Source organism: Acomys minous (genome assembly GCF_964271855.1).
Source record: "Acomys minous genome assembly, chromosome: 4".
NCBI lineage: Eukaryota > Metazoa > Chordata > Mammalia > Rodentia > Muridae > Acomys > Acomys minous.
In genome coordinates, this window is record NC_140486.1 from 96239567 (window position 1) to 96251690 (window position 12124).

Genomic DNA, 12124 nt, shown 5'->3' on the forward strand with positions numbered 1-12124 from the left:
TTTTTTTAAGATGTATTTATTATGTATACAGTGTTCTGTCTGCATGTAATGACTGCATGCCAAAAGAGGACACAAGAGCTCATTGTAGATGGTTCTGAGCCATCATTTGGTTGCTGGAAATTGAACTCAGGACCTTTGGAAGAGCAGGCAGTGCTCAAATCTCCAGCCCAGTCTGACCTTGTACTAGCTATTCATCAATGATGATCTGCAACTGCTGATCCTCTGCCTCTACCTCCCAGGAGCTGAGATGACAGGTACCTGCCATCATGTCCAGTGTTACACAATGCTGGGGACCAGATCCAGGACTAGCAGCATGGCAGGCAAACACTCTGCCAATTGAGCTACATTCCCAGTCTGCTATTTTAAGAACAATAATAAATAAATGCTGGTGTTTTCTTTAAGTCTTTCTTTAAAAACTAGATAAAAGTAAAAACCCATCTCTGCAGTTGACAGTCTAGAAAGCTGACATGTCCTGTGATCTAACCCCAGATCTAACCTCTGGTTAGTTCTAGAGAGCAAGGTGAGAGAGAGTGCATGCAGAATGACGACCACACAACATACCCACGTTGGCCTTCACTCCTAGAGCCTGCACTGCAGCCATGGTGTGCACGATGACACCCTTGGGGAACTCAGACCAGGTTGGAGGCTTCCCATCAACAGTAATGATATGCCGTAGACGTGGGACCGAAGAGACTATATCCTGAAGAAACACAAATACCAATCATGCTGTTAGCCAAGAGTTTGAATGACTTAGTTCACTACACTGAGTGACCAATTGATTTCTTATCTCCAATAAGTTAAGTGGTGGGGCAGGGGGATAGGTCAGAAGAAAGAAAGGAAGAAAGGAAAGGAAAGGGAGGGGTGCTGCACTCATTATTCTATAGTTTTGTGTATACTTTGTTTATTGATAAACTCCTCATCCACAAAGTTGCTGCTCCACAAAAATGGACATATAAACACAGAATACTGAACTACGTATAGATACCCAAAGTCCCTCACATTTCCAAGAGGTTACAAAAGAACACATGACAGAAGGGAAGAAAATCTACTTGTAAACTTTCTAAGAACAAAAAACAAAAGAATGCCAGATATGGTAATGTTTTCAGGGCAATTTGCCTAGAAATGATAAGAACCCCTTCTCCTATTATTTCATAAAATGTCTCCCATTTTAGGCAAATCTTTACTCAGTAATTCATAAATGAGTAGTTAAAATATTCAGCAGTCTGGAGAGATGGCTCAGTGATTAAGAGCACCCATATGGCAGCCTACAATTGTCTATAATTCCAGTTCCAAAGGGTCCACCACCCTCCCTCTCTCCTACCACCCCCTTCCTCTCTCCCCCTTCTCCCACCCACCCTTTCTTTATTTCTTTCTTTCAGAAGGTTATCCTCAATCTGACTATATAGCTGGGGATGACTTTGAGCTACTGATCTTCTTCCATCTCCCAAGTGCTGTGACCTCTTGTTTTTGTGTGTACAAGTGTGGGTGCCTATGCGTGTGCGTGTGTGTGTGCTCACATGCATAGGAGGAGGCCAGAGGACAACCCTTGGTGTTCCTTAGATGCTCTCCAACCCTTCCCACAAAGGGGCCTCTGGCCTGGAATATGACAAATAGTTAGCCCCAGGATCCACCTGTTCTACTAGCACTGGTTCTGGGAATATGAGCAGATACAACTACAGCTGATTATTTAAGAGTTATGGAAATGAAACTCAGGCCCTTTGCTGACAATGGCAAGCATTTCACTTTACCCAAATGGCTCACCGACATGAATGCAGGCAAAATATCTATACACACAAAACAAATATAAAATGTTAAGAGACCAGCAAAATGGCTCAGGAGGTAAATGCACTTGCCACCAAGCCTGATGATCTGAATCCTATAAAACCCACAAGGAACCCATGATGAAAGGAGAGAGATCTGACTCCTACAGATGTCCCAGACTTTTCAGCATGTGTCGTGGCACATGTAACCACATATATGCATGCACATGCACACAAAAATCCTAGACATTCAAAACTATTAATTTACTTTAAATACAATACAAAATTAACACAATAAATAGCTGCTGTCCTTTCAACAGACACTGATATATTAACAATTTTTAGTTATGGTCTATCTAATAGATACAAAATCTACTTTGTGTTCTAAAGGAAAAAAACAGAATCTCACAAAGATAACGGAGGGTCAGTATGACTCTTCACAACACAAGTCAAAGCACTAGACACTTAATGCAGTCCTCACCTTCAGCTTTGTTTGCAAGAGTTCCTTACTAGTGATAATGTTGGTTACCTCTGTCTCATTTAGTCCATGAACAATGGCTGGACCTCCCAGGGTAGCATACAGTGTAACAACTACAAGGAAAAGAACACAGGTCACACATAGCTACAACACAGCAGCAACTCTGGAAGTACTCGTGAGTCATACAGGAGTCATGAAAGAGTGTTCTCATGGACAATGAGAAACTCGTACAACTGTGTGCATTACTCTACTGTCCTAATCAATACCCTAGCTAGTCACCTTCCTCTAATTTTCCCAAGATTTTTAGTATTTTAAGTAAAGATTCTTAATATATTTGGTTATCTTCACAACATTCAAGGACTAATAAAATGCAAAGGAATTATACCTGATCCCAGAATGTCAAAACCTTCTTTGTTGGCTTCTTTGGAACTAAAATATGAAAAGGGACAATCTCAGTGGTTCTCAACCTTTCTAATGCTGTGACCCTTTAATACGGTTCCTCATGTTGTGGTACCCCAACATAAAATTATTTTTGTTGCTACTTCATAACTGCAATCTTGCTACTCTTATGAATTATAATATAAGTATCAATGTTTTCTAATGGTTTTAAGTGACCCCTGTGAAAGAGTCATTCTATCTCAAAGGGGTTGCAAGCCACAGGTTGAGAACCACTGGACAAACAAGTAAGACAGCACACTGAATATCAGATTTTCAGTGTCACATGTCAACAAAATAACATGAGCTGGAAGTAGTGATGAGGCCTTTAAACCTAACACATGGGGAGTAAAGACAGGAGGTTTTCCCCTGATACACACTGAGTTTGATCCAGCTACATGAAACCCTGGCTAAAAAATAAAAAAATTTTTTAAAAAATTTAAAAACCTAAGGAAAAAGAAAAACATAGGTGATATAGGTTATTCTGTTTTAAAAAATTAAAGATGTTTTTATAAACGCTGAAATCATATATATACAACACGGGCTTTTTTACATTTCCTTTCCATATAACTGAAAACAGAAGTAAGATGACTCTGAGAACAATAATCCTTTTAAAATATTCTCAAAAGAAATGTAAACTCAAACCTTGAAAACAAAAAGGTGGTGCATATTTTAAAAGTGGAGGGAGGCCAGGCACGTTAGTTGTATCTTTAATGCCAAGGAAAGTTCAAAGCCAGCATGGTCTCCAAGCCAGGCAGAGATAAATAGTGACACCTTGTCTCAACAACAACAACAACAACAACAACAACAACAACAAAAAGGGAGGGGCACATGGGCAGGGGAACTAGTACAGAGATAGGTCCGTGGTTAAGAGTACTTGCTGCTCTTACAGAAGACCCAAGTTTAATTCCCACACCCACATGGTGGCTAACAACCATCTGTATGTAACTCCAGTTCCAAAGGAACTCATGTTCTCTTCTGGCATCCATGAGCAATTCATGCACCTGGTGTACACACATACATGTAGGCAAAGTATTTATTAAATAAAATAACTCTAAAAATGGAGGGGGAAAAACAAAGGAATTTATAATAAGATGCCTGCTAAAAACATCGTTTTTGTTTCATATTCACTTACTGTGACATTTGGCAGCCAGCCCTCCCAACTGACCTTCCAGGACTGCTTTGTAAGACTAGCTGCCATGGTCACCACTCAAATATTCAGCAATACTAAGATTCTCTATTGCATAAACTAGGATGTGAAAATCCACCAAGTAATAATACAGATGTAGTCAAGCAGAATTCATCTGGCAGAAGTAGACTTAAAAAATGGCAGTAGGTCCAAAAAGGTCCCTAAGAGAAAAAGGTTCCTGAAGGATTCTGTAAGTTAAGTCTAGTTTTCCAAATATAGAAAATCCCCTTAAAACTGACCAGCAGGGCTTCTTCCTAATGGATTTTTTTTCCAAAATGGACAATGAGTAAGTGAGTGAGTGAGTGACTGAATATATAAGCCCTAACAAACATCCCTCCACTAAGTAGGTAAAGGCAGAAATTAGTATCAGAATGCTAAACTCTTTCTTAAGAAATATTTAGGGCCACCTCTAATCCCAGCACTCAGGCAGAGGTAGGCAGATTTCTAAGTCTGAGGCCAGCCTGGTCTATATAGTGAGTTCCAGGACAGCTAGGACTACGTAGAGACCCTGTCTCAAAAAACAAAACAACAAAAAGAGAAATAGTATTTTCAAAGTGCCATCTGTACGTACGCTGGAAGTTATACATAAAACAGGCCTGTGCAGCAATCATCCACTCAGCTCTGGTCTCACAGAAAATGGCAATGTTGGTCTTCGGTTTCTGGCCCAACATCTGTAAGCCATTTCCAAAGTCAAGGGCTCGAATGAAGACATCATCATAGGAAAGCCAATTATAGTGCCCCAGAATAACCTAATAAAGCAAAGTATAAAAAACATTAATATTTTTAACATGACCAAAAGAAATCAGCAAATTTCAAACTTTATAGCCAGAAAGTTGTACGAATATAAAACAGATTGGTTTCAAGTAAAGATGTACCTTCAATATTAGCTTTGTGATGCCGTCCATGGCAACCCAAATCCTACAACTAAGCTTTTAACTATAAGGGGGGGGGGTGGGCTTTATTTTTGGTTTACAAATTATCCATAATTGAGATAAAACATGAGGATCTATATAGTTCGAGACCAACTGAGTCATACAGTGAAGCCTTATTTTAATAATTTTTTTTTAAAAAAGGCAAGCTGGTGTGGTGGCACAGGCTTGAAATCTCAGCACATAACAAGTGTAAGTGGAGACTCAAGGTCACCCTGAGTTTGAGGCTACATAAGGATGGAGGTGGGGCACAACCAGAATATGTTTGGTGGAATCATAAGATCAATTTCCAAGACAAATAGCCCAGAACTAATAATTCCTGTAGAGCAAGTTTACTTACTCTCTGCATGAGTTTTGGACTTCATAAACAGAAGGTATGTGATCTATAAACAGAAGGTGACCCTACTACCCAAGTTCACAGAAATATTTATGGCCATTTAACTTGAATTCATAATCCTAGCATGATAAGCAAAGTTTAAAAAGTCTCTCTACAATCAGGTGGACACTAAGTTACAGGTCAACATCCCTCTGTTTAAGCATTCGATTTGTCAGAAGTGCAGATAACCAAGTTAGGTCAGTAATAATAAGCTCCTTTTAAAGCTGGTTAACATTTTTCTTTAGAGATTTTCAACTGAAACACAATCAGGACTGAACAAGAAGCAGACTACAAACACACACAGCTAGTTTCCAAGGATGGCTGTGCTAACTTATGTCTCACGCATCTTAAAAATCATCTGACCAGGGACTAGAGGAATGGCCCAGCGACTGCTTTTCCAGAGCACCCAGGATCAATTCCCAGGACCTGTGTGGCAGCTCACAACCATCTGCAACTCCAGTTCCAGAGGATCCAACACCCTCTTCTGTCCTCCAAGGGCCCTGGCACACAAGTAATACATAGACATACATGCAGCCAAAGCAGTCATACACAGAAAATTAAAAATCAAAATCACCTGGCCACATTTATTTCTAAAAATGCAACACCACTCAGGAGAGTTCTGTAAGAGGTTATGTGAGGATGAAAAGGGGTACGTGCTGCCCTCTGGTGTCCATTCACTACAGATGTAAGGTTATCCTTCAACTGCAGCTGCCCCAAACTCTCAGCTTGCTCGGCACCCACAGGGAATGCTCAGCATAGGAGCCCCAGTGACTTCCAAAGGAGCTTTGTGTGGGTGACAAGACAGATGAGAATTTGGCCAAAAGGTGCAGGGACCGAATTATAGTTACTAAGAACTATAAACTCCAAAGATAAGAATGGGGCACCTGCTGGATTCTAAACCTAAATGACTGGCTTCACCACTGTCCAAGAACAGGACAAAAATCAGCCAATATACAACCCAAACATATAAACTCCTATGGTGATATCACCACCAGACAAAGAAATGGAATTCTAAAATTTAATTCAAGTGTCACTGCCTATAATCTCAATATTTAGCGGAGGCAAAAGGATTGCCTTCAGTCTTAGGCCAACCCAAGCGACAGTGTGAAACCCAATATCAAAAACAGAAGGGAAATGAGGTGGGGGTGGGGTAGGGCGGGGATGACAGAACAAGCCAGAGATCTTTAATCTCAGCACTTGGAAGGCAGAAGCAGGTGGATCTCTGAATTTAAGACCAACCTAGTCTACATTGTAAGTTCCAGAAGACTCAGAGTCAAGGCTACACAGTGAGACCCTGTCTTAGGGGGAGAGGGGTACACAACAAAATACATAGGAAACCTGGGCTTCATTATTTAAGCCACTGAATGTTCTAGTTAATTATCTTTCTCATAAAGGTTACATTTATGGGCACTACTTACCCATAAATGTATCTGACTCATACTGCATTTTTTAATCCTGTCTGTCTCTATGGCTAACCCAAAACTAAGCCCATAAATTTAACCCTCGCCTATGCTATTAAACACTGCTACAGAAAAAGCTAAACCTTGCTAAATGCATACCACATAGTTCAACACAGCACAGTCTAATGTGCTTCCCCAGTGCATTTATTTTCTTGTCCTCTACTAACTCTAAGGTGTTCCCTCTCTACCTGGAGATAATCACTGTTGCTTACTTTACTAAGCCATCAGAACTTAAACAGAGACTCTTAAACCCTCTCTACGGAATCCAGTGGCCTGTACTCACATTCCAGCCCACAGGGTTCAATGTCCCTGACAACAGTCAGACTCTCAAGGACTGCTTCAAGAAGCTCCTCAAGTTTCCACCTCCACTGCAGCCATCTGTTTTCACTTGTTCAACAAGATATCTAACAAGCATATGGAACTCAGCAAGTCCCAAACCAAAAGTTCTCTCGTTCACCCTCTTTCCAGCATTCCTATGTAAGCAGAGGAGAGCATCCCACCCACCCAGCTGCTCAACACAGTAACTGAAGTTACTCTCATTTCTAAGTCCATCCAGAGCCTATCCCCCTCTCTGCAAAATACAGCCTGAGTCCAGCCATTTTTTCACTTTCATAACTGCCATCCCAGGCATCTTCTCAATACTGCACACCACTCCTATTCCCCCTCAACTACCTAAGACAAGGCCTGTGGCCCTTGCACACCTGCTTCCTATAAACACATCATCCTTTCTGTTCTTCAGGAAGAAGGCGCTCTCTCCAGGATCTTAAATTATCCTCCCCCTGCATCTCACTCAGCTGAGCTCATTCTTGTCTGGGACCCACTACTCTGTCTTCCTGCCCAGAAGGTTCTTTATCCAAGTTTGCTAGATCTTGATCAGGTCTCATATTAAGGGCACCCTATTCAGGCAGGCATTAATCACCAATCTACTTTACTTACTTTGATCTCTCTCCTTCTCATGTAAAGAGTTAGCCAGTGTGTCTTATTACTGTTGAGACAACCGTGATGATGTGCTCGGTGGGGACTAGATAGAACCACAACAACTCTAGCTCTCAACACCATTCAGTCACACACTTTTGCTATACATGGAAGCAGGGGTCAGTGTTCCTGACAGCACAGCTCTCAAGGAGTCTGAGAGCCGCTTCCTCATTCGCTGAGCTACATCCCCAGTCCTGGTGGTAATCTTAGGGAGGGGGTCACATTGCTCTTTCATGCATGGCTGTATTTTTATTGTATCAAAGGAGTGACACACACAGTTGTAAATATCCATGTCATCATTTAGAGATAAATTAGTCTAAAAAAATTATAACTGATTGGGATATAGAAAAGTGTTTTAAAGCTTTTCCAGGAACATAAAAAAATGTACTGCTTTGATGACAGTGTCTTATACCTCAAAAGAAAAACAGTAAAATGGTGACAGCATAAAGAAGTTATTTTAAAATAAAAGCACACCAATATTTAACCTTTCAGACTTCTGGTTGATGTGATAGTCTCAAAAATCAAGTTTTCAGGTAGTTGATTTAAACCTCCTTAAGTACTAGGTTGTTGGTTTTTTTCCTCATTTACTATCTAGAATAGAACTACTCCAGAATTACTTACTTCCTGTCTTCTTCAACAAAGTATACCTGACTTCCTTTAACTTTCTCTCTGCACTTTGTTTAGGAAGTAAGTCAGAATCCTTTGTTTTGGGCTTGTGTGATTTGAGACATGCTATTAACAAACAGAAAGTAGGGAGAGCAAGCATGTTCGAGATACCCACAGGAGAGTAAAGAAAGCCACAGATCTCAGGCCAAGAAAGCCACTTTTTTTTTTTTTTTTTTTTTTTTTGGTTTTTTGAGACAGAGCTTCACTTGTAGTCCTGGCTGTCCTGGACTTACTTTGTAGACCAGGCTGACCTCGAACTCACAGAGATCCACCTGCCTCTGCCTCCTAAATGCTGAGATTAAAGGCATGAACTACCACACTGGGCCCTGAAAGTCACATTTTTAATATCACTCATACACACACACACACACACACACACACACACACACACACACACACACACACAGGGATGGACAAGAAAATTAAAGGATTAATCTGAAATAAGGTTTGCATAACTTTGCTTTGGCCAAATTAGAGTCTATGCTGCTGCTTCTCAAAATAAGGAGACTTTTAGATATTAATACACATAAGCTTCCTAAAATGGAAGGTTATAGGTCTTCTGTGACAGTGTATACAATGCAATCAGTCCCAACACTCCAGAAGTCCCATGGAGGCAGGAGAATCAAGAGTTTGATTACCAGCCTAGACTGCTTAAGACCTCAAAAAAAACCCAAAGTCTTCTGGCCGCCCTCTGCTGTTTGATGAGCAAGCATACACTAAGCCCTATCTCCTGGTACCAGGACAGATGCTGCTCCTGAAACAATACAAAAGAGGTAACAGGAACCAAGAACACATGGGGTCTGTCTGTGCAGGCCTGGCTTACTTAACTTACTCTCTAGCTTACAGCCCACTCCCACAGCTGCCACACAGCCCATCAGAACCAGTCTTGGCAAAGTACACTCCGGTACAGACAACAGATAGTATGTTTCATTTGTTACATATAAACCCTAAAAATTAAGGTCCCCAAGGTGTCTAATTCTAGACAAGAAAAATATGTTCTTGCCAATCTAATATAGCCTTCGCTACAAACTGATAAACCATAAGTGCTTGCTGATATCTTCTGACATAAAGAATTAAAAACACATGCCTTTGATCCCAGCACTCTGTGGAGGCAGACAGATCTAAGTTGAGGACAGTCTGTTCTACATAAAGAGCTCCAAGGCATAAATAATTTTTACTCTTCTCTTACAATCTGCAGTTAGCTACAAAATATGAGTGTTGGAGGCAAAGGCCTGAGGTCAAACCTCAGCTTTGCTGCTCAGTGGTTTTAGGGTCCTCAGTTACCTAGCTCACCTGTGCTTCAACGCTCTAATCTTCAAAGCAGAGATACCATCTAACCCATTGACACTTCAGTTTTAAAAGAATCTGATGCTAATTAAAACAGCTTGGCTCATAAATACTAATTCCACACTCTTAACTTTCCTAAAGCCACAAGACTAGTAAGTGGCAAAACCAAAATTCACACTTACATTCTGGGTCTAAAGCCCAGGCTTTCACAACCACCACATTTCTGTCTGTATAGACAGCTTGTCTCTGTTTCAAGCCAATGACAAGAATCTCTAAAGTGGTAAAAACAAAAATGTTAGGCCATGTGACTGCCATAACCAAAGTACCAAGGTATTAACACCCTCTGTGAGTCAAAAATCAAAGCATGTCACATGGTGCCAAGCACTCTAGAATAGGGTTCCCCACCCCAAATTACTGCAAGCCCTGGAGATGTATCAGGTACAGGAGGCCCGTACCAGGGCACATTCTCCACGCCTTTCTGAAGAATAGGCAAATTGGTGTCAGTGAGGACAGAGGGACAAAAGAAATCTAGGGCCCTGGAGAGAGACTCTCGTGAGACACCAGCAGGTCAAGCTGCAGTAGCCCTCACTTCCCACCACGCCAGTGTACAAGGAGAGGAGGAGACTCATGGCTACAAGTATGGAGGTGATTCAAGGCAGCATAAATCATCTTACCTTTTTAAAAATTTTTCCATTTGGTTGAATTTCATCTTCCTCATTCAAAATTTCACGTGTTCCCAATAGTCTTTTGTCCTTAAATTTGTTTTTTGCATACATAAAAACTTTATCAAGTGTATCACAGCCAGGATACAATACTGAAGCCAAGCCATCCAAACTGTTGATAGATCTGTATGCAGAGTCTGGTTTTGAATTGACAGGCTTTGCTTTAATTTGGTTTGGTTTCTCTTGTCTTGACTCACACAAAAAATAAAATGGAATGTATGTTAAGATAGTATAGAGTGATATTATAAAATGTATGAAATATAAAAGTATAGGATTGATGGTTTGTTTTAGCTTCATTGTAGACGGTTTTGAAGATGCGTGGTTATTCATAGTGTTCAAAAATAGAATTAACAGATTTCAACAAGAATCTAGAAGGAAGAAAAAGAAATAGATTAGTTCAAAACCACTTTAAAAGAAAAACCTTCACATTAGCTAGGCAACTAGAGTTGTCTTTGGGTCAGACAGGGTTAGTATACTGGCCCTCTGGAATATCCTAAATTTAAGAAACTTATTTGTACCATATCTATTAACAATGGAATTATGCTACATACCATAAAGAAAAGTAGCCTTTCCAACCTAACCACAAATACTTCAAGCAGTGAAGATAACCAGGAGAGGAAAAGAAACCACAAGTTTGCCCACTTCATGTTCGTATGTTGCACTAGCATCAGGCACTGTAAATAAAAACTGTGTATTCCCAGTGAGCTCCATTTGTGCTCTACACAGTAGCAAGAAACTGAATGGCAAACATGTACACTGCATCTTTACTTTCCGGGGTGGTTGTGCATATTGGTCATTTTTTGCACTGAAACTTAGGACAACCACAGCTGTCTAACTGAACTTGAGGCCTGCTCAGTAGGAAGGAATTCACAACTGGCTGTACACTTAGCCAAGTACTGTGGCTGCGAAGTTATGGGCCCTGAAGGAGAACCCACTGCTGCCGCTTTCCAAACTTCATTTTAAATATCCTCGTACACAACTATAGCTCTCAGCCCTCATCAAAGAAGCTCCTTTTTGCAGCAGACAGACGTCATTACAGCTAGTCAGGACGCAGAGAACTGACTGTGCAGTACCCAGTGCCACTGATACGTCTATAACATAGCCCTAACACCTCAGGCTCAGGCAAAGCCATGCAGGGGGGACAGAAAGACTCTAAGAGCCCTTGGACACCTGGACATTATCTGTAAGATGCCTTCTGTACATGACAGGAAAGCAGCACCCATGAAATCTTAAAAATATGACTGCTTTTAAACAAGACCTATACAGGGGCTGGAGAGACGGCTCAGCACTAACTGCTCTTCCAGATGACCCAGGTTCAATCCCCAGCACCCACATGGCAGCTCAAATGTCTGAATGAGAGTATCCAACACTCTCACAGACATACATACAGACAAAAACACCATGTACATAAAAATAAAAATAAAAAACCAAGACCTGTACAATCTCAACAGCAACCGACATGCCAATGTGAATGGTGAAACTCTCACGAGGCCCTGCCCCTAGATGAAGAACTGCAGACAATTAATTGGTGGCTGCTGAGAAGGACAGAATCAGTCCTCTCCAGGGATGAGATCCTTGATAGGTTATCCAATGCCAAGTACACATTCAAACAACATTAAATGGACTCAGCGGGCTCTCCCCCGCGTGTGTGTGGTGTGTGTGTGTGTGTGTGTGTGTGTGTGTGTGTGTGTGTGTGTGTGTGTGTGTAAGACAATAATTGAAAAGACTGAGTGAATAAACACAGTAGGTGTTTTAGAGAAGAATGAAAACGATGTAAATATTTACATATGAAATTCTCAGAACATTTATAGTAAGAAGGGAAGGAGCCAACCAGCCAGTCTAACTTA

The 12124-nt window shown here is 40.9% G+C and overlaps 1 protein-coding gene across 3 annotated transcripts in view; it reads right to left on the bottom strand.

Moving 5' to 3' along the window:
• ACSL3 (acyl-CoA synthetase long chain family member 3) overlaps positions 1-12124 on the bottom strand; it is a 48753-nt gene that overhangs the window by 15473 nt on the left and 21156 nt on the right. For all 3 annotated transcript variants that reach the window (XM_084780449.1, XM_084780450.1, XM_084780451.1), the window contains exons 2-5: positions 10230-10645; positions 4434-4611; positions 2242-2351; positions 562-700 (exon numbers count right to left, since the gene is read on the bottom strand). In XM_084780449.1, coding sequence (XP_084636575.1) covers positions 562-700; positions 2242-2351; positions 4434-4611; positions 10230-10607 — 805 coding nt within the window. In that variant the 5' untranslated portion in view covers positions 10608-10645. The remainder of the gene's footprint in view (positions 1-561; positions 701-2241; positions 2352-4433; positions 4612-10229; positions 10646-12124) is intronic.